Genomic DNA, 27,409 nt, shown 5'->3' on the forward strand with positions numbered 1-27,409 from the left:
TTTTAACAAGCATCACTTGCAGTATCATGAGAGCAATCTGCATTGTTGAGGATGAGTTGTACAAGAGAGGAGTCAGTGGATTGCCTTTTTGATCTTCTTTAGCCATTTTTACTAGAGTTCTCTTGAATAAATGCCAAGCTTAGAATGGAGGGCTGAGGGACGGCCATGAGGTATGACTACTGGTTGTCTGCCTGACACTCCTCCATGTTCTTTGTAGGCTCATCATCCTTCACCTGTTTAAGTAGATGTGTCTGAGCTTTTGCTCCAGGAGTTCCTCACAGTCACCAGTTAGCAAGATGGGTTGTGGGTACTGTTGACTCACTGTTGACTGAGGGAATCAAAGTTCTTGGCTCCCTCAGGCACCTTGTTCCTGGCCTTTCATAAAGGCCAGGAACAAGGTGCTGTTACTCTGCTGGCCATTGATTCTCCATATCTGAACGACGGTGTACTTACTATTCTTGTTGCTGCCCCAGCTACCCTGCCCAGACCTCCAGCTTATCCTGTTCCTGTACATATAGCTCTTGGATTGCTTGCTGTTTTGGCAGTAGCTACTCCATAGATTCCTGCACATGCAGCTCCATTTCTGCATGTTGCACCTATCATTCCTGGAGAAACTACTGTGCTATTCTTGCAATAATGTTCTTGTCTTGCCTGCTGTGCCTGTTGCTCTGATAGCAGTTGCTATTCCTGCTCCTGTACTTTCAGCTTATGTATTGCAGCTCTACCTCGTAAATCTTCTGTGTTTGCAGCTACATTCATGGTTGTTCATCCTGCTCCATTGGTACCTTTCTTTGTGCTTGGCCCCTGCTGTGCAAGTGATATCTCCAGGCTCACTTGCTGATTGTTCATGCTTTATCAGCCTTTGTTGCCATATTTCCAGTGTCTGTTGCTTCTGTTGTTATGGTCATCATCATTTTTTAAGGTTAGCTTCATAAAATTACTTATCTCCATTCTCTTGTGTCCAGTGCTCTTTTTGCTGCCTAAATTCTCATTACTTCTATAACCTTCATCTATTCACTCTCGCCACGAATTCCTGGGACTTCTTGCAAGTCTTTGTCCTGCTGCATCCTATCCGCCATTTTTCTGATCAACTGTTCCACATTGATTTTCATTACATATCCAAACCATCTCAAACTCCAGTCTCTTGATAACTCACCTCTCAACCTATGCCTGATTTGTAAAAGTCTTCCCATTGTCTTCTTGCCTTAACTTTCAAAATTTTGTAAGATCTCCCCAGCTATCACAGCAGGGTTTTCAACTTACCTCTCTTTCCCATTTGCTCATGTAGTGGTTTTCAGGCACTGAAAATCCCTACCTTCTGAAACATTCATTAGTCAGTAACAATGCATTTTTCTCCCTATTATACTTGATAGGATCTCCAATTTACATGTAAATTTTAACAAAGTTGATCATTTTCCTGTTTTTATTTTGTACATAGGAAATTTCAAAGAGGTTTGAAAATACAATTTTTCTTAGTATAAGATAGCTCATCATCACTGAAGTTAGTTTTGCGTCATAAATGTTTGTCATATATATCTTTCATTTTTTCTCAGTAAATCTTGGCTAATGACCAAGGTAACTATTGTTCAAGATTTCACTGAATAGGGGTTAAGCATTCCCAGTGGACATAGGAGCAAATGCAGTAAGCCAGTTGGGCACACACAGAAGACATTTCTCACTTACAGCTTTGGCTAAAGAATATGGGGTGCCCAGAAAGACTTTCACAGACAGGTTGCAAGGCAGAGGGAGGGATGATTGTAAGAGTGCAGAGAGGAATAGGGATTTAATGCTTCAGAAAGAAAATGCTTAAGTAGTTAGCATAGGTTACTTGTATATATGCTTTGTGTTTTGTCAGGTTAAGTGGGAGATAGGTTGTGTGGCCATCAATCCCTTGTGAAGGATGGTGGAGGGAATTAAGAATGAAATAGCTAGAAGCTACAGAGTTGAGACAGCTTGACAGGATGCACTGAAGTAGAGTCATTTTCTCAACAGTAAACATTCTTGGAGTGTTTTCAGCTTGCAAAGCAGCAGCTTGAAGAAGATGAATGTATGAGTAGGTCACAAGATATATAATCATGATGAGATCATCACTGACTTAAATAAAAGTACTCAAAAGCCAGTCTTACTAGAAGGAATTACTTATGCTCTCTGACATGAAATTGCTTCACTATTAAAAGGGGAATGTCTGCACACACACACACACAAAAGGATGAAAAATGAAACACTTAACTTCCAGTGAAAACTATTCCTGAAAGATCTACCTATAATATATATGAAACAAATATTATTATTGTTATTATTATTATTATTATTATTATTATTAATATTATTATTATTATTATTACAGTGAACCCCCCCGTATTCGTGGGGATGCGTACCACACCCCCCCGTGAATAGCTAAAATCTGGGAGTACTTAAAACCCCTCTAAAAACACTTAGAACTGCCCATTTTGATAGCTTAAACCAAGAAAAACCCTGTAAAAATGCTTATACCTGAGTATTTTAATAGTTTTATCACAAAAAGTGCATTTATTCATGAAAATTATATGAAAATACAGTAATTAGTGAATATTTCTCAGTGAAAAATACCACGAATGGGCGAATTTTCCGTGAAAAATGGCTAGATATGTTCCACAGAGAAACCCGCGAGTGCGTGAGTCCCCGAACCATGAGAACGCGAATATGGGGGTTTACTGTATTATTATTATTATTATTATTATTATTATTGTTATTATTATTATTATTATTATTAAAAATAAAGAAAAAACACAACTATGAGAAAACTTGAGCTACTTTTGAGTTGACCATCATGGCCAAGCACCGTGTTTAATGGTAGATGCTGTGCTGCTGAAATGCAACCATCAGTATTAGCAACCATTCATGGCAATGTTTGTAATGAAAATTGTGTTTCTTTCACATAAACACTGAGGGGTTTCAGCCAACAGCATGAATTTCACAGAAAATGACTAGTAAGTATACTGCAAAATTCATGCATGTATTATATATTTCTCCAGCAAAATTTTGATCAACAGTGTCAGATTTGCTGGTTTTGAGGCTCAAAAAATGTCCCTCTTATTCAGGGTTGGGTCAATACTAAATAAGAGGGATTAGTCAAAAAGATAGATAAAACCACGTACAATCATTATTATGCAAAAGTGATGAGCTAAGGTTAAACAGAAAATAGCCAGAAATTTTTTGATTTAGGGAAACTTCAGAGTGGCAAAATTAGTGTTGCTGACTGAAGTGGAAGTTCCAAAATAGGTGGCTAGTGCCTTGGCCAGCTTATTACTCTCAAGCTCTCAACCATTCCTGCTACTCTGACTGGGTCCTTATCATGTCCTTTGTGGGCACTCTCACTCCAGTCACTCTAATTGCTCCTCATTCAGTTGAGAGTGATCAGTTGATACAGGTGATAGGAGTCTTTGCTGATGATTATGAACTTGTTTTCTAATCACTGCTATGATGCTGTTGTCCCATCATGATTAAGTGTCAGACTGTAAATGCTTTGTACATCTATATAGCACCTACATGTAAAATTCCCATTTGCGGTAGAAGAACTAATCAAAATAATCATACTGTATTTAAGTTTTTTGAAGCTGAGTTAAACTTAGATACAGTAAACAACATATGCAAACCTATGAATACTTTAAGGAACAAGTGGGAAATCTATTGTGAAGCAGTTTTTTTTTATTAAAAAACTGATAGTTTAATATAAAGCCTCTGCCTTCCATATAGATACAAGCAAGGGTGAAGCATTGTGAATGCAGCTCCAAAATGCCTAGTACTTTGAAAGTAGTCTCGGTTTTTATCATAATTTCTGTTTAAAAATATATTATAAATATTAATATAGATATCCAAATATGTTTATATACATACCTGTAATCAATATATGATCTCTGAATGTAAATATTTCTCATGAAATCAATTAGAATGGCAAAAATGATCCGTAATGGGTGTTTTGGTTTGATTTTTCTAGTTTAGCAAGTTAATGTCAGGAGAGAACAATGGTTTTGAAGATGATGCGATCCCTGAGTCTCCAGACCTTGAGCCTGTATCTGCTGAACTTCAAGGAAAGGCTGCTGTTCGAATTCGTCACTTGAAGAAGGTGTTTCAGCCTCGTGGGAAGAAGGCAGTTACAGCTGTCGATGGTAAGTAGTCAGTCATTCAATTGGTACTTTTATGGTAGACTTCGCTGGACCAAAATGGCTGAAAATTTTCACAATAATTATAAGAACTGGAGCAGAGACAAAAGCTATGACCAGGGCAATAGAGGTCCATAAAAAATATGTTAGATTGTTTTGAAACTTTTAAAAGTTGTAACTATTTTTATACTGTATAGGATGTAAAAGAACTGTATGTGAAGCACATTTGAATGGACTTGGTGTCATGGCTGTGCTTTCACTAACAACACAGCACTTTCATTTAGCCATCTAAGATAAAGACAAGATTGATTAGAATGGAGCCAAAGAAATTTTTATTGATCCTTCTTAGCATATGTTGATGTATTGATTATATGTGTGTTGTTTAATGCTGTGTTTTCAGTCAGTCATAAAATTCTCTCCATTTTAGGAAATATGAGCATGACTGTATTAATCTTTATGTATCTTTCACTTATCCTCATACAAAATATCCCTACTGAAAACTAAAACTACTTTTTTTTTTGTCTGGTAGGTATCAGCCTAGACATATATGAAAGCCAGATAACTGCTATTTTGGGGCATAATGGTGCAGGAAAGACTACATTATTCAATATCCTCACTGGTATGTTAGCTCCAACATCAGGAACAGCCACAGTGTTTGGTTTGGATATTAGGTAAGGAATCATATTTTCAGTGAATGACTATTTGCTTCCTGTCAAACTGCTCATTCAGTCGTAACTCCATATATGTGGCATGCAAATTTCCAGACACTGCATTCTTTGTTTAGCAAACAGAATTGTAAGAAGGCTACTGTGCATGTCCCACCTAGACCCTTCGGTTCCCATCATTCATCTGCTTTGTGTTTGTGTCTGCCAAGCTGGTTAATGCAAGTTAGATTGCCCTGGATTGTTTCTACTCTGTAGGATGCTTTATCACTGTTGTTCTAGTTTTTTAATCATAATAATTTGTGCTGCTTTTTCTCTTACAATGGGACAATTTGCTTAGTGTATGGTGCTTTCTAGTGAAATTTTTTATGTATACAGTATACTTTTTTCAGTTGCAAGTCTTGAATCACATGGTTGTGTTTTGTATTGGAAAGAAAATTTTTTTTGGGGGAACAACATATGTTTTAGCATTCTGTGAATGTTCCTATGTCTATGTGAATTTTGTTGTTGCTAGTCAAAAGTTAGGGTTTAGTCTTTGCCATTTGTTAGTGCCATTTATTAGTGGCAAGTTGTTAGGTAGTTGAAATTTTACATTACTCCTGAATTGCCTTTTAACTCATTTTGGTTGTTTTTTATCTAGATTAAGGGCTTTGTAGTACAAAGGCTTCTTTGTGCTTTTCATATTTTTTTAACTTTTGTGTGTTCTGGGCTTTACTTATTGTTCATTCATATGTAATGCCCCCTTTTGTGGCAAGTAAGTTTCCTGACACTGCATTCTTTTGTATAATAGACAGAAGAAAACACCACAGATTATGTAGATATTCTCTTAGAGGAAAGGCAGTAATATTATTAAAAGAATTCTGCATGTTAGAAATTATCTGGGAAAATATTACTTGCTTTAACTAGCTTGGGCTTTAGTTATTGTTAATAATTAATTTTATTCCCTCAGATTAGGCACTTGATGTATTGTTTAAGTGTTTAGGTTATTTATTATTTCTTATTTTTTGCATGTCATTTTCTGAGATATTTGCACTCTGAGATATCAGTAATCCAATTTAACAATGATTTTTTGTGGTCATCGACTGCCTTTTCTGAAAATATGTTCTTTTCTGACTCAGCCCATAGCCATCTAGCCATACACTATGAAATTGTAACAATTTCCCGCTATTGATTATGAGATAAGGTCAAACTATGGAGGACTTCCAGGATTTTACATTTCCTTCTGTTTTGCTGAAGGCAAGAAAGAGCTGATACCCCTCTCCAACTTCAGCGATCAGATGGTAGTTCCATCCAGAAAGGGGACTTCTTGGCATCCATCAGCTTGAAAGATGGTTACTTTCAAGTTTTTGCTTTCTGCCCTTGAAGAAATGGTTATGCATCATCTGGAGGAGAAAGGCTTTTCAGTTGCGCACCCTCTATTTTGGCCTAATCCTTGTCAAATCATGGGATCACAATCAAGTATTCAGTTTGGGCTGATACTTGGAGGACTAGCTCATCATGGCGACCTCAAAGGAGGCTCTTTGACTTTATCTGAATATGCTGCTCCGACATTGTCAGAACCTTATCATCATCATGAGCAGAGAAGAGTCGGAATTGGAACCAGAATCACAATTAGTTTACCTGGGGGTGGTCATACCTGCATCCCATACCACAGAGGAGAAGATATGGAGTGTACAGTTATCTATGTATCTGTTTGTTCAGGCAAAGATTCTGTCTTCTAAGGCCTGGAAGACCTCATGGCTCATCAGATTTCACATGAAAAACTTGCCCACACAGCCACTTCCAGATATTTTCATTCCAGCAGTAGCTGAATGGTATGTGGGATCCAGTTCTACAGACCATTTTCTTTCCTATTCCAGTTGTTTCAGATGTGAAGAAATAAATATATGGGAGAAAACAGAAAGTTATGGGGCATGTTAACAACAAACAATTAAAAGAAATAGGATAATCTATAAGGCAGAAACATAATGTTAACACTTCCAAAGAAATTAATAAATAATTCAGTATGCCAAATGAAAACATCTGCAATACTTGAGTTGCTAATTCAGATCCAAAACCCCGACTAGCCAGTGATTTTTGCCTTGTTGATAAATATTGCATTTCATTTTAAGGAAAATAAAGTTACAGTACACCAAAATCAATATACTGTATAATGAATTAGAAATCAAAGTGGACAACGAGCTCAGTGGTGGTGAATAGAAAAAGTACTTACAGAACTTCTTGCAGAACCATTGTCCAACGAAGTAAACTGCCAGTGATGCTCACAAAACTAAGCAGTGGTTCACTGAAAATCTTATTATTATAATCAGTGTTATATCCACCACAATGGAAAACAATAAAAAAGAAGAATATAAAATAGAGAAAGATAAATGGAAATTGAAAACTACACTTTGTAATCCTGATTGTTCCATACATCAGAGATCACTGCCGTTCTCAAGTTGTCAGTCAGTCAGCAGACACAATAGGAAACATGGAGACATGAAGGACTGTGGGTGTAGGCACCACCCTTCCTGAGCCTCCTGATGTTATTTTCTACTGGTGGATTGATGTGTCTGGGATTCATGGACACCATAAAAATAGGTTTAGATAAATTAATGGGTTTGTGACAAAACACCAAGAAAATTTTAAATTTCTGGTTTTGTGTAAGCTCAGTGAGCCACAAATATATGGGAACCAAATTTTTAATATATTGTTCAAAGTAAACTGTCTGGCAACTAAGGCATTTTGTTTGTTTCTTGTTTTTTGTAAAATGTGATATACTTTCTAAAAGTGTTAGTATGTGAATCATGATTGTAAAATATAGAATTAAATTTAAAAATCCAAGAAAAATCTGTCTCCCATCATATCTGCTGTATATTTCCGTGTATAAGACGACCTTTAGATAAGAGAAGGTCAAAAATTATGGCAAATTTTCATGAATTTATCACATATCTGTAGTATAAGATGACTACTAAATTACAAAATCATCTGTGTATATGCTAGCTTTTGCAATAACAGGTACAGTATCGTATGAAATATTGGTTATGTAAAGATGATGTTATTACAAATTCTGTTTTACTTACTGTATCCTTAGAAATTCAAAATAAACGAAATACTCATCACCTAAAAGGGAAACCATTGCTTTGTTTACATTTCATTGCCAGTCACACACAGCCCCTAACAACAATACTATAATGTATGAAAATTATCGTACATAATTATTGTGTATATGGCTGAATTGTTCTAAACAAGTATTTACCACCAAAATGATAATGAATTTTTAATGTTATCCTAAATGTTATTACTACTGTACTGTAATTATACTACCATTGAAATTTTTGAAAGGTTATCAAAAGATAAAGGTTTCTGTGAGTGCAACCATAACTTGATGTTTACATTTTGTTGGCTGGGATCGCATAGTTAAAAGTTTATGTCATTGATATGGAGTTATTCCTCAAATAGGCTATTATGAAGATATGCCAATAATATATAAGGTAGAAATGGTTTTATTACCTTTATTATCAGTTTATTTCATAATGTGAATCTCTTGCTGTATGTCAGGTTATTGCACCTAGGCCAAGGCTAGCCTACCAATAAACATCACGTAGAATTCAAGGTTTGATTTTTAGAATGCTAGTATAAGACGACCCCCAATTTTAAGGGGTGAATTTTAAGATTTAAAGGTCATCTTATATTTGGAAATATACGGCAGATCTCTCGTACTAAGCAATTCTGTACACAGTATTCCAAAGTGTTTCGTTCAGCACCAGAGCTCCTCATTATGAAAGATTTTCTGCTGCTCAGACACATTCTTTCAACTTAACTGAATACGAAGCTGATGGGCATAATTAGTTTGTTGTATTTAACCTAAAATAAAATTTGTAAGGAATAAATTCCTAATCCTTTTTTTTTCTTTAAGAAAAACTACAGTACTTTTGTCCAGCTGTCAGGACAATCTGATGTTCAGTTATCGTTGCACTGATTGACATTTCAACATTAGCTGGTCCTGTCAAAAAGATCAGCTTACAAGAAGTAAATTAATTATTAATGTTATTTCTCTTTTCATTGTTTATGCAGTAACAGGCGTAACTGGGTCTACTGGTTAATTTCAAATCCACCTTTGGCATTAGTGATATTAAAATCATTTATATGCATGAGCACTTAAATTGTAAATCAAGCACGTACATGTTCATAGCTGAGCAGTACATTTACTTTTTTTTTTTTTATAAAAAATATTCTTTAAATGTAGGTGATATCTTTTTCTGTTTTATTATTACCAGGGTGATAATTAATGACAAAAAGACAGAGAGCAATGAATTACTCTCCACAAACAACTATTTTTAGTGGTTAGGTTAAAGGAAAATGAAATTAGCAGATGACAACAATGTTATCCAACGATTTCTTGTGTTGCCAATATTTGGTATGAACAGAACATTAAAAAAAAAGACCCCATAATTTTGAGGCTTATTGTATTTATGCTGTATACAGTATACAGTATTATTGATAAATCTAAGAGAAATTCGTAGGTTGTTGTGAACATCATGTTAAGCTTAAGAAAAATACTTTATTTGAAGATTAGTAGGAAAAAGACTATCTGTACAAAGTATTTCATTGAAATAGAGCAAGTTTGGTAATCATATTAGTTATGAAATTTGAATGAAAATGTTATACTTAATGTGGAAAGCATATTTACTGATGAGTCATCATTTCTTTTGGATTTTTTAGAGGACAATTTTAACCTACTCTCCTGACATGTTTCATGCCAAGTTAATTAATGTGTAATTCTACCTTTCAGTGATGCTAATGACCTAACGGATATTCGTCGTGTTACTGGTGTGTGTCCGCAGCATGACATAATCTTCATGACACTAACTCCTCGTGAACATCTGAGCTTCTTTGCACGAGTTAGGGTATTAAAAACAGTGGCGCAACTTTTTAATTTGCTTGTTTGATTGTACGATTAAAATCTGTTTTTGAGGTGAAACATATCCCCTACCATTTGCTTTATCTGCGACTACTTGGCACAAGTTTGACAAGTGTTAAAATTGAAACAATTGTTGACAAATGCTCCTGGTAGTTACTGCCACTCTTTAGAGGGTGGGGGTAAGAAAGTGACTGCTCTTGTTGATGAAACCAGCTGGTTGTGTAGACAAGTGCTCTGAAATTTGGGTTTGTTTTTCTCAGTTAATGAATTGGATTGTTTGGATTTTGGTTTGTACTTGGCAGCATGGATTCTTCTTCTTAATCTTCCGTAACGAAATCTGTTAGATGTTGTAAGGTAAGTGGTTGTAAGACCAGATTGGGTTAATTGAAGTAGGCTACTCATGAAATATGCACTGATCATCGAGGGATGAATTGTAATTCAGACAACAACTGTGATCATTGCAAAGATTAGTCTTTGGAAGAGAGAGAGAAGATGATGAATTGCTAATTAGAGGAGAGAAGGGTAGACTTAGAAAGAGGGTAAAGAGAATCACTAGTCTTGAGGCTAGGGCTTCTTTAGAATTAACACCTGGTCAGGAAGATAGAGATAAGTTTATAGATTCTTTTATAGTGGATATAGATCCTTGTTCGGATCTTGTTCACCCAAAATGTCAGCTCAGGGTAATAGATTAGATTTAATGCAGTCAGTTATTGACTTTGTTATATCTAGATAGAATTTTTGTGTAACAGTTTGAGTTGGTTGCATAGAATGTGTCTTGTGCAATTGTGGGGACAATGTCCCCTCATTCCTTTGGCCACCCCATGGATGCAGCCTTGCATGTCACCTTGGCCCCCCAGCCAACAGGCCTGGTAGTCCGGGGTTTTCCAGATGAGGACTAAAATCCCAGAATGTTCAAGGACTGTGCCCTCTGTCTCCTGCCTTTGCTTCTCGGTCCTCCTTGGACAGAGTTAGAGCATGGTCGCATAAGGACAGGTATGGTATTTCTAGAGCTTGTGTTTGACCTCATTGCCCCATGGTTATTCTAGTGATTTGTCCAAGCCAAGTAACCAATTGCGCCAAGTAGTCACAGATGAAGCAAATGATAGAGGTTAAGTACCTAAAAATTAATTTTATCATAAAAATCATTATTATGCCAAATTAAGTAATGCTTTTGTTTACTAAAAGGAATGCAGAAATGGTATGATGAATGACAGACTTGTGTAATTATGTTTTTTTTTTTTTTAATTGTCTGTGCCATTCTTTCTTGAATTTGGATTATTTTTCAGGGAATACCATCAAACAGAATTGCAACTGAAGTTGAGAATACTCTCAAGGAAGTTGATCTTACCTCCAAAGCAGATACAAAAGGAGCAGATTTGTCAGGTTTGTTAGGAATGCTACATGAACTTGTAATAAACATTACATGTAGAAATGAATTTTAATATGAATAAGTACCTACATCATCTTTACTTGCGTAGTAAAATCTTGAAATGAAAGTTTAATTTTAAGGTTACTGTTCTTGTGCTAATATTAATCAGTGCTATGTATTCATAAGGTTTATCAATACAAAAACAGGAGGACAGAAGAGAAAACTCTCCATTGGAATAGCTTTGATTGGAGATCCAAGGATTATTTTCTTGGACGAACCTACTGCTGGAGTAGATGCTTATTCCAGAAGACGGTTATGGGCACTCCTTAAGAACCGGAAACAAGGAAAGGTATGTTTTTGTTAGACTAGGTCTTCCAAGTCAAGATGGTTTGGCAGGAATAGTTCAGGTGTGACCCTTGACTATTTTTAACTTAATAAATAAGTGATGTAGTATTGTGTAATATTTTCTAGTGTAGGTAAATTTGTGGAAATTTGTGAGAATAGACTTGAAGGGAGTAATATTTTGTTTCATGTGATCACAGGTAATCTTGCTGACAACCCACTTCATGGATGAGGCAGACATTCTTGCTGACCGAAAGGCTATAATCTCTAAAGGCAGACTTCGCTGTTGTGGCTCATCCCTCTTTCTCAAAAATAAATTTGGGCTTGGATACCACCTGACGTAAGATAAATCCCACACTTCATTTGGACTGTTCTTCCTTCATTGGAAATTAGTCATAGCATTAGTAAATTTAACTGAGATAAACATTGTGTATGTATTGCATATGGAGTAGGCATTATAATAAAAAAGTGTAAACATTATAAATGGCAAGGTCTATTAAATGCAATATTTTGATCTCTTATAAAAGCATATCAGGAATTAAAGCTTATGTCTCAATATTTGTATGTAAAAAGACTTAATTAGTGAGCATGGGGATGAATTTGGATCAAGAAAATGCAAGAAATGCTTCCTCTTGAATATTTTGTTTATAAGATAGAAATGAAAAAGTGCTTAGGAAAGTTGGAGTATTTTGTAATAAGAAGTAACACTTCATTTCATGCTGTCTTCACAGTCTAGTAGTTGATGATGAAATTGAAGCCAGTTCAGTCACCAGAGTACTGCAGGATATCATAAAGGAAGCTCAACTGGCTCGACATTATGGTAAAGAGATGTCATTTATATTACCCTCTGATTCTGTAAGTGCCTTTCCCGATTTATTTTCTCTTCTTGACCAACACATCAAGAAAGAAGTGGAGACTGTTGGTATTGAGGGCTACGGCATATCAATGACTACCCTTGAGGAGGTAAGAATTATTTAACGTTATCTCTGTCTTTAGTCTATGGATGAATCTTGATTTTTCATACATGAAATTCATTTTAGAACCCGAGAACAAAGCCTTTCAGTCTTTGGTTTGACTTCCCTTTCTTGATGGTAAACTCAAATGCACTTTCCTTTCCGTATTTATTTATTTATTACTTGACATTGATTAAACATATTCAATTTTATTTATCAGTATACTGTATATATTTTGAAATCTTATTTAATATTTGCTGTTTGCAATATACAAGTATTTATTTGTTTAATTGGAAACCCATCACTCATAATTTGTCCTTTTGTGTTCCATGAACTAGCCCGAGACTTCAGTCCCACATAAAAAAAAAAAAACATAGAAAATGACAGTAAGCACACATAGTTGCATCCCAGCTCTCAAGCAGCTAAATGTTTTGTTATTCCTATAGCTGTGAGAGTGATAACTACTCCTGAAATCCATGGACACATAAAGTAATTGTAATTTTTTAGGGTTGTCTTTATTTATCTCACCTATTTTTTTCATTTTCTTTGTATTCTGGAGGGCAGCCTAATTGGATGGTCTTCCCTTTTTTCTGGATGGTAGTTTAAGAAATTTTTGTATGTGGACTATTCATTGTCTCTCATTACTCAAATCAGTAAAGTTATTGATCTTCATCTAAGAAAGTATTGCCTTTGTTAAAAAAATATGCTGGTGAGTGTTCTAAAAAAAAGAATTGTGATTAGTTGTCATAAATAGTGGACTATTGCAACTCTTATCTTCCATAATCTACTCAAGATACATCTTAGGAAGCTACAAATAGATAGTGGCAAGATTAATAAAAGGGTATGGCACCTGGGGACAGGATTACCCTTGCATTGCTATGAGTCGCACTTTCTTTATCAAAGCTAGAATAATGCTTAAAATGTGTGTAATGACTTATCAAGCTATCAAGACTGGATGTCTAAAATACCTGAAAGATGTGCTGAAAATATAGCCGAAGAATGGAGTCAAACACAAGATTAGTTATTTGATGCACTTTGAATGTTTGATTTTAGAGAATTTAAATTTGCAACCACACAACTTTACAGTAAACTTGCACTTGATAGCTGGAGGACTGAAAATATCAAGTATTTCAAGAAAAATTGAAAGCTTTCTTATTCACTGAGTGTTTTAAGTGTGAATTTGACAGCTAACACTGAGCGCCTTCAGTGGAAGTGCTGTACAGTGTTTGCAAGCTTTTATATATTGGATGCAACACACAGATAATTAAAACATACTCATTTGGTCCTGTAGAAATAGCAGGACTGACAGTTTAGTTCCATAATCTAAAAATTCTTCATCTTCATCACCTTGAAACGAGGCATCAGTATGTTTGTAAAAATATGGATTCATTTACTTTTTAAATGTATTGTAAAGGTATACTCTCTCACTGACATACTAGAATTTGAATTGTTTAACATTTATAGTTTTCAAGGTAACTTAAAAAACCCAGAATCTGAAAAACTAGTTTTTAGAATGCCTTTGAAATAACAGAACTTGTCTAGAATTCTAGAATCTAAAAATTTTTATAAAAAAGTTTGATGCAGTAATAAGAATACTCACTAAATGAAGGAAAAAAGTTTGCAAAAGAGAAGGGCAGAAAAATTAGCTTACTTTTGAGCTACATGCTGTCGATTGTGATGAAGATGAAGAGGAAGGTACACTGTATATGGATTAGATTATTCATATGTAAAGGTTTGAGGTTGTTTTTTGTTGCTTATATTTTTTCCTAATATGATTCTGCAATGGGGAGGGGGTTAGGAAACAGAGATAGCTTTCATTTTTATATAAGTAACTTACCAAGTAAATTGTTATAGTTTCTATTAACCGGCAGCTAAAAATTTTGAAATTCGCAGGTCGCGCTATTTTGTTTGGCTAGGTGACTAACCCCTCCCACTTTCCGGGTAAGAGAAGAATAACTAGCAAAAGTATTCAATTTGTTTCTGCCAGCTAATGACTGTACACCAACTTTTAGCAGCAGCTCTGATTTTGAAATTCGTCTTTCCTATTGATTTCTCATCGCATTTGGTGAAGTACTCTTGCTTTGATAGCCTTTCGGCATTATGGGATAAGAGTTAGATTCTGTTTTTTTGACCTGTATTGTGATTCTCATTATAACGACTTTCCTTATTTACCGATTGTGACTGTAGTTTACTTGTTTTTTCCAAATGTCAGACTCAAGTTCGACTAGCTTTAGGTATTGCAGCAAAGGCTGCAATACACATTTGACTAAGGAATTGTGCCATTCACATTCTATCTGCACATATTGTAGAGGACAAATTTGTTCAGAAGACTTATGATGTAATGAATGTGTAGACTGGGACAGTAAGAAGTGGAGGACTTTAAGATCTCATTTAAATAAACTGGCTATGGTAGAGATAAAAAGAGATAAGCAACAGCCATATGAATTAGTAAGTCTTTAGCTAGCCAGGGATCTGTTGATCATGATATTGATAATGCTAACGTCGAGATTGACGTTCCTGTTATTTTTGTTGATCCCGTACACAGTTCTCCTGCTATGCAACCCACTCCTTTACCTGGCTCTCTCGCTTCCGAACCATTGCCAGCCTTTAATGTAAAACTGATAAACAGTTTGAATTGATTATTGAATCTACTGCGCAGTTAGCTTCTCCGGTTAAGGTCCTTATGGACAGTAAGAGGGATTCAGAGGGATGGTTCCCAGGAATTAGCTTCCCTTTACATAATGGGAGTTTTTAAAGAAGAAAGAACTGTGGTGTTCCTACACCTCTAGGGAAGTGACTTCCTCCCAGAGGTCAGCCCTTCTGTTTTCCATGCTGAATGATCATCACCTGTTCCCGCAGGCTACAGTTCTGGAGATTTCTTTGGATCTTCAGAAGAAGAATATGCAAGACCTTCTTGCCCAATCCTCTAGGTGACGTAGGAGGTGCCCACTCACACCTTCAGGACAGTCTCCCCGCTGCAGACTCGGCCCTTTCATAGCAGCAGACAAAGATCCCTTTCTAGATCCCGTTCATCCAGCAGATTCGTCTCTAGAGCCATTAAGAGATCCTCATCTCGTTCTGCCTCTCACAAGTGAGAATTTCATCCTCTGACTTTTGTAGGAGCCAGGCTCCTTCTCTTCTGGGAGAAGTGGAGAGAGAGGGAGCAGAGCCCTGGATTGTCAATGTTCTGAGGGAAGGCTATTCTATCCCCTTCAAAGAAAAGCCACCTTTAAGCAGCTCTCCAATAACATTGTCAGCTTACTTCAAAGGCTCGAAGAAGTCTTTGGCCTTCTCAGAAGAAGTGTCGTCCCATCTCAAGAATAGGGCGATAGAATTAGTAGAGAATGTGGACTCCCTGGGGTTCTACAATCATCTTTTTGCAGTGCCCAAAGCTTCAGGGGCCTGGAGGCCTGTCCTGGACGTCAGCGCATTGAATGTCTTCGTTCAGAAGACAAAATTCAAGATGGAGACAAATCGAACTGTCATGTCATCCATTCTCCAGGGAGACTGGATGACATCTATAGACATGAAGGATGCATACTTCCAAGTCCCAATACATTGGGAATCAAGGCAGTTTCTGAGGTTCGTGTTTGGGAACAAAGTGTTCCAGTTCCACATTCTGTGTTTTGGGTTATCAACGGTGCCTCAAGTGTTTACCAGAGTGCTTGCTCCCTTAGCAAAATGGCTCCATCTGATGGGAATCAAGATCTCCCTTTATTTGGACGATTGGCCACTTCAGGCCCAATTGAAAGAGAAATGTTCAGAGGACCTTCAAAAGACTCTTCTCCTTGCCCAGGAGCTGGGATTGATGATCAACTTTCGGAAGTCTCAGTTGATTCCATCACAACAGATTCTTTATTTTGGGATGATAATAGACTTTCAGAGTTTTTAGTTTTTTTCCCCTCACTGAAGAACATACAGTCTTGCCTCAATATATTGCACAGAATTCTTCTTCTGGACCAATGCTTCACCAACGAATGGATGAGTGCTTGCGACGTTATCATCCATAGAACAATTCGTACTCCTGGGCAGACTTCATATGAGACTGCTCCAGTTCTTCTTAAGAATCACTTGGAACGGGGAAAAAATACCCAGACTCTTTCGTGTTCCTAGTAACTACAGATATAAAAGAGGATCTGCGTTGGTGGAGCTTAGAAGGAAGGTTGTTGCAAGGGAAATCTCTCCTTCAGTTGAACCCCAACCTAGACTCCTTCTCAGATGTGTCGAACCTAGGTTGGGGGACTCTGTTGGGAGACAAGGAAATTTCAGGGACCTGGTCCCCGGAACAAAGAAATTGGCACATAAATGTCAAGGAGTTGAAGGCAGTTTATCTGGGGTTACAATTTTTTAAAGAAGTGTACAACATGACAGTACACCCCGACAGTACGACTGCCCTGGCATATATCAAAAACCAAGGGGGGACACTCTTTCTCCCTTTACAAGATGGCAAGGGATGTTCTGCTTTGGGTAGAACAATTTCAAGTCAAGCTTCATACTTGCTTCATTCAGGGGAAGCTCAACGATCTGGCAGATGAACTAAGTCGCCAAAGACAGGTGTTACCCATGGAGTGGACTCTGGATCCTCATGTTTGCTCGGATCTGTGGAAGTTGTGGGAGACTCCAGTCATAGACCTGTTCGCAACTTCCAGGAACCATCATCTCCCTCTGTTTTGCTTGCTAAAGTTGCCAGTTCTGGATCCTTTAGCATGGCCAACTGATGCTATGCTTCAGGACTGGTCAGACAGTCACCTTTATGCATTTCCCACCCTTCAGCATGATAAGACAGTTGCTCAACAAATTCCAGACTCACCAAAATCTGTCAATGATCCTAGTGGCCCCCTTTTGGCCAACAAAGGAATGGTTCCCGAATCTTCTCAACCTCCTCATAGACTTTCCGAGGCTGCTACCTCAAAAACCTCATCTGCTAAAACAACCCCACTTCTGGCATTTTCATCAGGGATTGTCTACTCTGGCCCTGACAGGATGCAGACTGTCAGGAAACTTCTTAGAAAGAAGGGGTTTTGAAGATCGGCTTCGCAAGCTATTGCCGAATGCAGGCGACAGTCCTCTAATACAGTACATCAGGCTAAGGGGAGGACCTTTCCTCTAATCAGGATTTATCTGATCTAATTAGATCATTTGACACTACAAGACAGAAAAAGATAGCAGTAGTGCCAAGGAACCTGGAAGTGGCCCTTAAATGGTTGTCTGGTCCCCGATTTGAGCCTATGCATTCGATTTCCCTGAGAGATCTAACTAGAAAGACCCTCTTTCTGGTCACTTTAGTGACCAGAAAACGAATTAGTGAGGTCCATGTAATAGACAAAAGTGTGGGTTTTTCCCAAAAGAATGCTGTCTGTTCCTTCTCTTTGGGATTTCTAGCCAAGAACGAGTCTAGTTCCAATCCATGGCCTTGTTCCTTTGCAATTAAAAGCTTGTCTGAGATTGTAGGCCCAAATGAGGAAGAGAGAGTATTGTGTCCTGTGAGAGCTCTAAGGTTTTATCTTCACAGAACAAAGAAGATTTGTGGTCCTTCAATTGCCTTATGGTGTTATGTTAAGAATCCTTCTCTGCCACTTTCAAAAAATGGACTGGCCTTCTTCCTTAGAGACCTCATCTCGGAAGCCCATTCTTCTGTTGAATGTGAGGTTTTTCCATTGTGTAAAGTGAGAGCTCATGAAATTAGGGCTGTAGTCACTTCATTGGCATTTGTTCAAGCATAATTTGTCTCTCTTCTCGATATTGCAAGCGACTTTTTGGAAATGTAAGTCGGTCTTTGCAACTCATTATTTACAGGAAGTTGAAACAGTTTACGATAATTGCAGTACTTTGGGTCCATTTTCGGTGGCTGGTGTGGTGTGGGGGGAAGAAGCATAGGAAGCAATCATTTCTTCCTTTCTTCACCTTGATTTGAGGTTGTTGAGTTTTTTAAGGGAGCGTGGGGGGGTACAGTGTACCAGAGTGCCCTCCAGTCCTTCATAGTTGGGCAGTGGTTTTTAACTTTTTATGGTATTAGGTGATGCTTATTTCATTGTGGTTTTTTCTGTACTGCACCCTAGGTAGGGGCAACATTATCACCTTTGTCAGCAATTGAAATCATCCTTGCCACAAGGTACCCACTAATATAGTAGGCGAGCCTTGGCTATACTGCCGCGCCACTGTACGGTAAGGAGAGCGCCAATAGAGGCAGTACCTTCCTGCAGCAGCTTCCTTATCAGGTAAGGAAACAACAGGCATTTTTTAATGCTAGCAATCCTTTTTATTCTCAAATTCATTACCATTATTAATGTTTTGGGGTAGATTTGTTCATGCATCCCACCTCCTGCCAATGTGAGATGGATTAGCCATTTATTAGGCTAGAATACACGAAACCCAGTAGCTAAGCACCTCATCTTAGAATTAAAATATCCCATAAATCAGTACAAGTTGGTTAATAAAGAAAAGACAATTATCAAGTACAGGTAGTGCTCGAGTTACGATCATTCAACTTACGATATTTCGAGTTTACGATGGGGTCAGCAATTAATACCGGTACGAAAATATTTAGGAAATATTTTTAGATTTCGCGCAGGCACAGGCAGCAGTGTACAATCAGGCAGCAAGAAAGACCAACTTACAATAGACCAACTTCTTTTCCTCCATCTGTTTATTCCATCTGCTAGTTAAAAAAGTAAAAGAGAATAATAAAAGTATTGTTAGTAATGTTATACTCTTGCATAAATGCGTACAGCCATAAACAACCGAACGGGAAACTGTTGTTTTGCTAATAATCATATCGGATAACAACTGTTTTGCTCGTATTTCAACCATCATACGGTTAAACAATTACTGTAATTATGTTACAAATGACGTTAAGTACTGTACAATAGGACTGATATATTTTTTACACTATACCCTTATTCGCTTTGGAGAAAAGATCGGCAAGGAAATATACTGCTACAGTAACTTTAAGCTGCAAGGTGCAGCTGAAGCTGAGAAAACAATGTTCAAGCTGCTAATGATTATAAATTATCATGCATTGGCAACATGGATGAAACTCGACCGTAAATAAAATTGGAGAGAATGTATTTTAATCAAAACTACTGAGCATGAAAGAATAGAAATTACCGCTGTTTTCACACCGATAAAAGATAAATACGTAAAGCTAGTATTATGATGAAATCAAGAGAAAATAGTGAATGGAATCTTGATTTTTTGTACAGAAAACAAACATGCCCCCAAAATGGCCAGCCGCAATTCCCGCGAACGTCATATATTAACGAAAAAAATAGCTAAAGTAATTTCACAACGAGACGTATTTAAGTTATATTTCGACTTAAAAACACTTCGTATAACGAAAAATACCCTTGTCCCAAATAAATAAAGTATCTATATTCATTTATGCTAACTAGAAGCAAGAAAAGTGCTCTGAACTGAGTTAAATGCAGCGAAAATAAACATCACGTGATCGCAATTTATAATACAAAAGCAATATGAGAATATACGCAATTGGATACAGTATAGTACAGTAAAGCATAACTTTTTAAAAGATCCATGAAAAAGATGCACATTTGTTATGTTGTTGTTTGTATAATACTGTTAATATGTGAATAGCGTTCAGTATAATATAGGCTAGGCTACCAGTTTGTTAATGCAGCACACTGTGCCACCAAATCAAAGCGGCTGGCGAGCGAGTTAGCGCAGCGACCCGGGAAATTTGAAAATTAGTGCGGAAACATTAGAAATTACTCTAGCCGAAATTTGTGCCGGATTACTGATTGTTCCAGACTACTAACTGCCGGATTAGTGATGGACAACCTTGCTAAGTTACTTATATAAAAATGATATTTGTATGATAAAATAAAGTTTTATATATACTTACTAAGTAATTACATGATTAGAGCCCTCCCTCCTCCCCTCACGTGAACATTATGGCACAAACAAATTGAATACTTTTACTAGTTGTTTCTCTCTTACCCCAAAAGTGGGTGGGGTTAGTCACCTAGCCAAACAAAGTAGCGTGACCCACGAATTTAAAAATTTTATCTGCCGGTTAATAGAAACTGTAGAAAAGTAATTACATGGTAAGTGTTTATAAAACTTTATTTTATCATAAAAACTTCATTTTTTAATAATAATGTGAAAAATATCATATAAGATACTTGAGGCATATAGTATCACTTTACAAAAATCTTGTCATGTTTTGAACTTATGCAAAATTCATACAAAAATTTTAGTAGAGCATCCCATCTTTTCACATATCCATTAATTGCTCCCAGATGTAGGCTATGGTAGTATGGGGCTCCCAATCTATGGCATTCCCTGACCTGTCTGAAGTAGAAGATGGATATGATACTGTAACTTCATACACAAAATACAAACATCCCCAAATTATTTTAACATATCAATTTTTGTCTCTTGAACAAATCTCTTTTTATTTCTTTGAGGGATGTTGGTTTCGATGTTTCAGATCAGTCCCAAGGATTTTTCACATGGATCCTACAGGCCTCAGTTCATTCTTTTTTCTTTGTTCCTTAGTTCTTTCTTTTTTCTTTCTTTAAATCTTCTTCCAAAAACCCTCTTGAACAGAGTTAACAGACTATAAACTGTTTAGAAAATTCTGGGTTTTTTATTGATGTGACCCTTTTCACCTAATGTGAAAATGAGGCTAATTTTAAGTATAATGGGTTTGTGCTGAAACAAAATACTTCAAGAAATATAATGAATTTTTACCCCACAAAGCTTATAATGCAAGTTCTTTCCTCCCAACCCCACAAATTTATAACAGCTTATGGATCACATGATACAAATAGACATAGCTGTTTGAGACCCTTGGAATTTTCCATGTACTGTATGTGTAGTACTGTTGGCCAACTGCAGTTTTCTTTCTATTGTGTAAATGGACTAAATCATCTTGGATGAATTTGTGTCATTTGAAACTACTAAATATAATGAGCTTGTATGGGAAAATGTTTTCAAAAGATTACATATTTCTGTTACCCTCTTCTTTGTTGACCCAAAGGTTGTGTCATAAGAGTGTATCCTCACTGTGATTAATTATTTTTATATTGTTACAGGTGTTTCTTACTTTGAGTGGAGAGAATGAGATGGAAGGTGCTGAACTGCAGTCAGTTGAGAACATCGGTCAACAAATAATTAAAGAAAAATCTTCTGCGTCTTCATCACCTGTTCACCATTCATCCCCAGAGATACTTATAAGAAATGGGACTTCAACTAACAATGCAACTGAGGGATTTGCAATAGAGACGGTAGAAGTAAGGTAAGAATTATTTCAGAATTTTACTTTTAGAGTAGAAAAAGAATTACTTAAAAATGAAGAAATGGATTTTTTAATTGTGTGCAGAAGAGTAATTTGAAGTGATGTATTTAATCTGCTCTAGACTTTTACATTCTTTACAAATTCTTCTAATTTTACAAATTATTTTTGCTTCTTTGCAAATGCATGCTACTGTTTTATATGAAAGTCAAAGCTGGTTTTATAAGAAGAGCTAACACTGGAGAGGCAGGAGGATTAGGTTATGATTGAGGGACAGTTTGAAGGAGGTAGCACATGTAACATTGGATTTTTGGAGCCATGTCAAGAGGGACATAAGAAAAATAGCAGCAGGAGTCTGGATAAGTGTTAAAGGTTTGCTGGCCTAGTGGTAAATTGAGCATATCATTGCTAGACAGCAAAAATGTATAGGGCCTGTGTCTCTGTACACACCTAGGGCTCACCTTCTTGCAAGAAAATGGAGATTCTAAACAGACGTGATAAAAAATGCAAGATTCATGGCTGAGTGCACGTCGAAAATCATATCCCACATGATGAAACAGTGGAGAGGTGTTCAGAGGCTCAAGAATAGACCGAGATGGTTTTTTCAGGGAATCCCATCAAACAGAACTGCAACTGAAGCTGAGAATACTCTCAAGGAAATTGATCTTGCCTCCAAAGCACATACAAAAGGGAAATGAATTGGAGCTGTTATAAAGAGAAATGATAACTCTGGATGTGGCAAGGTGTTACCCAATAGGAAGACTAGAGGTCTGTAGAGGAAAGATATTGGCAAACACTTAGAGCAAAGGAATTTCAGGTAGAAAGAACTTAAGATAAAGAGAATGGAAAGAACTCATGTTAAACCCAACAAGGGAAACATGTAAAAAATTAAATGATGATGATGATGATTGTGATAACTGCTGTTTGTAGTGGTGATACATCAGCTGTCAGGGTGGTTAGAGTAGCTTCTCATTAGTCAGTGCAATGGTTTAATTCTTATAATGTTAGGAGTTATCTTCTCCACTTTTATGTTCTTTGTTATATTTGCTAGATTTTAGTCTTTCTCTTCACCTTAGTTTTCTTTGAGAGAGTCCTTCAGATCATGTGGATGATGTGCTATCTTTGTATATTTATTCCTTTTAAGTATTGATATCTCTCAGAAGGCGTATAGAGACTAGATCAAGTAATTTTCTTCACTTTAATTAGTACTTAGTATTGTAAAAGATCATTTCAAAATTAACAAGTTAATGATGGAAAAGATCACTCTTGAATCAGTCTATAACAGAACACTGAAGCGAGGGAGATGTACTCTCCCTTGAAGGACACAGTTCTTACTCTTCTCTCCTCGTATGTCTCTAACTCGTCAAACCCTCAGAAAAAAGCTTTGCTGTCTGCAATCTCCACCTCCTTCTAGCCTTATTGGAAGGATTAATCGCAGCCTCACCTTCAAGTGGCTGAGTTGGAAGGACTGTAGTAGGTGTGATTCAAATCTCTCCTTAGAGGACTTGATAGGAGGTGATCTTAGGGTGTGTGAAAAAGCCCCTCCACATAATTGATTGGAGGTTGAAGAAGTACATCACTTGGGCCAACCCCAAATTCTGGAACCACAAAAACCTTCTGAGAAAGGCGGGGCTATAGAATCAGCTGTTGTAGCATTTGGGGCTATTGCAGACTCATGTTTTAGTTGGCTTCAATCGTGAGGTCATTATTTCCCACTTTTGACTGTTTTTATGAAACTGTCGATATACTGCAATGGTTCATGTAAACATCACGTATTGATAACATGACACAACAGCATTTGGCTGTTATCACTGTGTTCTTTGCCTCTCTTTGTTTCTTATTTCTCTCTCCTTCTCTCTCTGACATTTTCACTCTCTTTTCCTATCTCTCTCTCTTCTATCTAATTTCCCTATCTATTCTACACCACAACATCAAGGTTGCACTTAATTTATTTTGTAATTTTAATGTTTAAGAATAATTTTATCAATTATATTTGATATGTCGGAGGCTTTGAATAAAGCAAAGGAATTATTACTAGATGTTTATCAAGAAATTTACTCTTGTCACCTTTAGTAGACCAAGCTGGAAATAACAGGTGTTTATTTATTGAAAATAAAAAAATCATACAATGCCATATTCAATTAGCAGACTGCTGCAAGCCACTATAAAAATACTTATTTAGTTTGTCACTGTATAACTCCTGGTCCTTTTGAAACATGTTATCCACCATAGTTATTGTGTTCAAGTTTATCTCCTTATCTGGTGTGATTTTTAGTATATTCTCTCCTCCCTCTTCTGTCTTGTGCATTTTCTGCTTGAGCTCAATTTGGTCCAGGTCTTCACCTGTGCCGTCTGTGATTTTTCTTTTACCTTTCCATTGGTCTTGGTCTTGCTATTTTCTTGTCTGCCACTTTTCACTACTAACTTTTCCTATTACCTGCTCAGGTCATCTCATTCTGCCACAAAAGGGAGAATCCAGAATCAATAGAATACCTCATGTGGTGCACTGAACTGTACTAAGATGCTTTTCATTGTCTCTTAGGTTTCAACTGATCTCTTCCTCCCTTGTTGCCCAAATTCTTTAATTTCTTGCTCCAGTTTCATTTCTTGTTCACTACCAAATTCCTCTTGCCAGCCCAGTGAAAATAAAGAAATGCTTGTTTGTGGTCAGGTTAAAATGCTTTTGTTAATGATAATAATTATTACTGACATAGGATGTTCGCTTTTAGGTCGTTGATGGTTTTATCAAGTTAAAAAGTGATGATAATTTCCTCCAAGAGAGGGTTTTGTTGGAAATTTATGAAAATTTTGGAATAAGACATAACAATTTCACCTAGTGTAATGATTGAACATACAAACAAGCAGAATAATAATAATAATAATAATTATTATTATATGTTTCGAGTTCTTCATCAGTTTCTTAGCCTTTAGACATCATGTCTCTCAGTGCCTTACTTATTTGTAATATATTCCCAAAGTACTTCAGCCATGAATCTCAACATTTACAGGCAAACCTCTTCAAAATCTCATTCATTTTCTTTGTAAGTGAACACCTATTGTACTGGGAAGTATAAGCCATATACACAATACTGTAAAATGTTGCTTCCTGTACTAGTGGCACTCTTGTGTCTTTTTCCAGACAGTTGCTACTATTTTCTTGTTGCTCTCTCAATGCCAGCTTTACAATCCAGACAACTCCACCATAATATGGTTTGCTACCTCCCTCTTGTCACCGTTAACTTTTAATCATTCATGCTTTGGAAAAAGACTTTCTTCCCTTACTTTTGCAATCCTGAGCATCTCATTTACTACCATCTTATGTATGACATACTGAATATTGTCGTATTTACTCCTACACCTATCCCACAGCATCTGAAAGGCCATTTCCTTTCTGGTTACCACAAGCTTGGTTTTGCTTTCATTGCGTTTATCACAGGAACCTCCTGTGTTGTACTTCTTTGTAGTCTCTTCATTGTGAGGTAATAGTAAATAGCTTAATTCTGAACCTCTATGGATATTTCTCTCACATTCTTCTAATAGACTTATCACGATCATATACAGTACTGTAGTGTTTCTGGTACCCCTCTTCTTCTGTAATGCTCATCTAATTGTTTGTCTTGATGCCCTGCCAAATGTTTTTACAAGACTTACAAATATGATGTCATCTCTTCCCTTTTGCATGGTAATTCTCCTGTAGTTCCTCTGTGGGTGATATCTTCAGTAAGAAGCCATACTGTCATTTGTGGGTGTTTACAGTTTTTCCACAAACTATCCTCCAACTCGTACTCTTCTGATCCCATCTCTTCCTTTATCATGCTTTCATATTTCCCTTATCATACTTTCATATTTTCAAGTCACCTCAGTCTGCTTAAGTGCATTGCTTATTCCTGTTGGTCCTGGATTTCATAATCTGCGAATGTTCATGTCCCTCTGTCATGTCAAAATCCTCTAATTCATATTCATTTTCTTTGTTACTAGATTTCAAAGTATTGTGTCTCTTGTTCCTGTTTCTTTTCTTTCAACATCAGTCTATTTTTTCATTTTTCATATAATTTTCCCATTTCCTACTTAACTGTGTTTTATTCCTCAGTTCAGTTGTCCTTTGTACAACTTTATTCCACCACAATATTTCTATTTCTTATGTATGTTCCATCCCAAGTGTAATACATAATTCTGCTTTTTGATGTCTGTGTTTAATTTCTCACCCTTCACTTTTTGTTTGTGTATTTGCCAACACTTTTCTTTATGCTCCATATTAACTTATTTTGAAGTTTCCTTGTCTATATTTTTCCCATCTGTTTTCTTTTTATGTCCATTAGCTTAATGTATAGCAGGTCTGTGTTATGTAATGCATGCCTCAAAAGGTGTAACAGTGCAAGCCTTTTCTATGTTACCCATATTTACCATTGTAATGAAAATTAATATTTCAGCTTCTCCACTCATATTTTATCAGCTCCTCTCAGGGCTTAAACATATTTTATCAGCTCCTCTCAGGCCTTTTTAAGCATAGTGTTCACCATCTTTAATTCTTGATCTATACAGAATTCCAATATGGCCTCTCCCTCATGATTTCTCTTTTAAAATCTGTTTGTACTTTCAAGTGTGATCTGTATCAGTCCAAAGTAAATGATTAGTAAGAGAGTGCTCAGTAAGAGAGTGCCCAAGGTAGATGTCTAGAGACAGAGGGCCAGAGAAGGGCAAAAAGGTGGAGCAGTACAAGGATAGGCATTGTAAACAGCATAACTTGCATGCACACCATGAATAGTAATGCTCAGTGGAGTTATTCTTTCATTTCAATCACATTGTTGAACTTAACATAGCTCTAGCATATAAATTTAGGTCTCCCCACTTTTATTTTCATCTACAGGCAGTCCCCGGTTAATGGCAGGTTTTCTTTCCCGGCCGAGCGCCGCTAACTGAAAATCACCGATAATTATGGGAATAAATGGCGTTTTCAACTTCATAAGCGCCAATAAACCACTTATCTGCGCTGTTAACCGCTTATTGGCACTGACAAACTACTTACCGGCACCGTTAAACCACTTACCGACGCCGATAAACTGCTTAATGACACTGAAAATTGCCTACCACCGCCAAAAATCTGGTTAATGACATCGTTAGCCAAGTGCTGTAAAACCAGATCACCATTAACCAACACCACCAATAATTGAGGACTGCCTGTATATCTCATTTACATGACCTGACAAATTTCAAATGAAAATGCTCTTTTGTTGCAGACCACAGAAATGGCGTACTTTCAAAGCACTGTTGCTCATTCGAACTTTGAATACAATCAGAGAACCAGCAGCAGTGTTCTTTTTGGTGATTCTGCCCTTGGTTTTTACTTGTATTTCAATTTACATAACAAGTTTGCAAGAGATTGTGTTACCAATACAAGACATTCTGCCACTTTCCGCAGGTAAGTGTTGTGCTCTTTTAGTATTTTGTTTTTCATACAGAGGTCTTGAAATGTGTATGTTATAATGTTTTCAACACTCTTGTCACCATTTCTCAGTATTTCTAACATGCAATGCTTGCTTTTGTTAGCATTTCTTTGCTGGGTAGATACATTTGGTCATATGTAATGACCTAACTGAGGAGCTATTCTTCCAGTCATGTAATTACTAGTTGCAAATACATTTTTATTGAACAGGCTCACTTAAGCCGTGTATCATATTTTTAAATGTTTTATCTCATTTTTTTCTTTGGTATCTCTCATATAGTTTATTCTTTACTTCTATATTTATTTTCCCATACGGGCTGCTTTCCATGTTGGAGTCCT

The 27,409-nt window shown here is 36.7% G+C and overlaps 1 protein-coding gene across 2 annotated transcripts in view; it reads left to right on the top strand.

Annotated features, from left to right (window-relative positions):
• LOC136828031 (cholesterol transporter ABCA5-like) overlaps window positions 1-27,409 on the top strand; it is a 93,101-nt gene that overhangs the window by 29,309 nt on the left and 36,383 nt on the right. For both annotated transcript variants that reach the window (XM_067085695.1, XM_067085694.1), the window contains 9 exons: window positions 3,977-4,148; window positions 4,672-4,813; window positions 9,579-9,693; window positions 10,994-11,090; window positions 11,283-11,425; window positions 11,619-11,758; window positions 12,150-12,381; window positions 21,428-21,630; window positions 26,865-27,046. In XM_067085695.1, the coding sequence (XP_066941796.1) occupies window positions 3,977-4,148; window positions 4,672-4,813; window positions 9,579-9,693; window positions 10,994-11,090; window positions 11,283-11,425; window positions 11,619-11,758; window positions 12,150-12,381; window positions 21,428-21,630; window positions 26,865-27,046 (1,426 nt within the window). The remainder of the gene's footprint in view (window positions 1-3,976; window positions 4,149-4,671; window positions 4,814-9,578; window positions 9,694-10,993; window positions 11,091-11,282; window positions 11,426-11,618; window positions 11,759-12,149; window positions 12,382-21,427; window positions 21,631-26,864; window positions 27,047-27,409) is intronic.

The sequence above is a fragment of the Macrobrachium rosenbergii genome, chromosome 42, assembly GCF_040412425.1.
Source record: "Macrobrachium rosenbergii isolate ZJJX-2024 chromosome 42, ASM4041242v1, whole genome shotgun sequence".
In the NCBI taxonomy this organism is placed as follows: Eukaryota; Metazoa; Arthropoda; class Malacostraca; order Decapoda; family Palaemonidae; genus Macrobrachium; species Macrobrachium rosenbergii.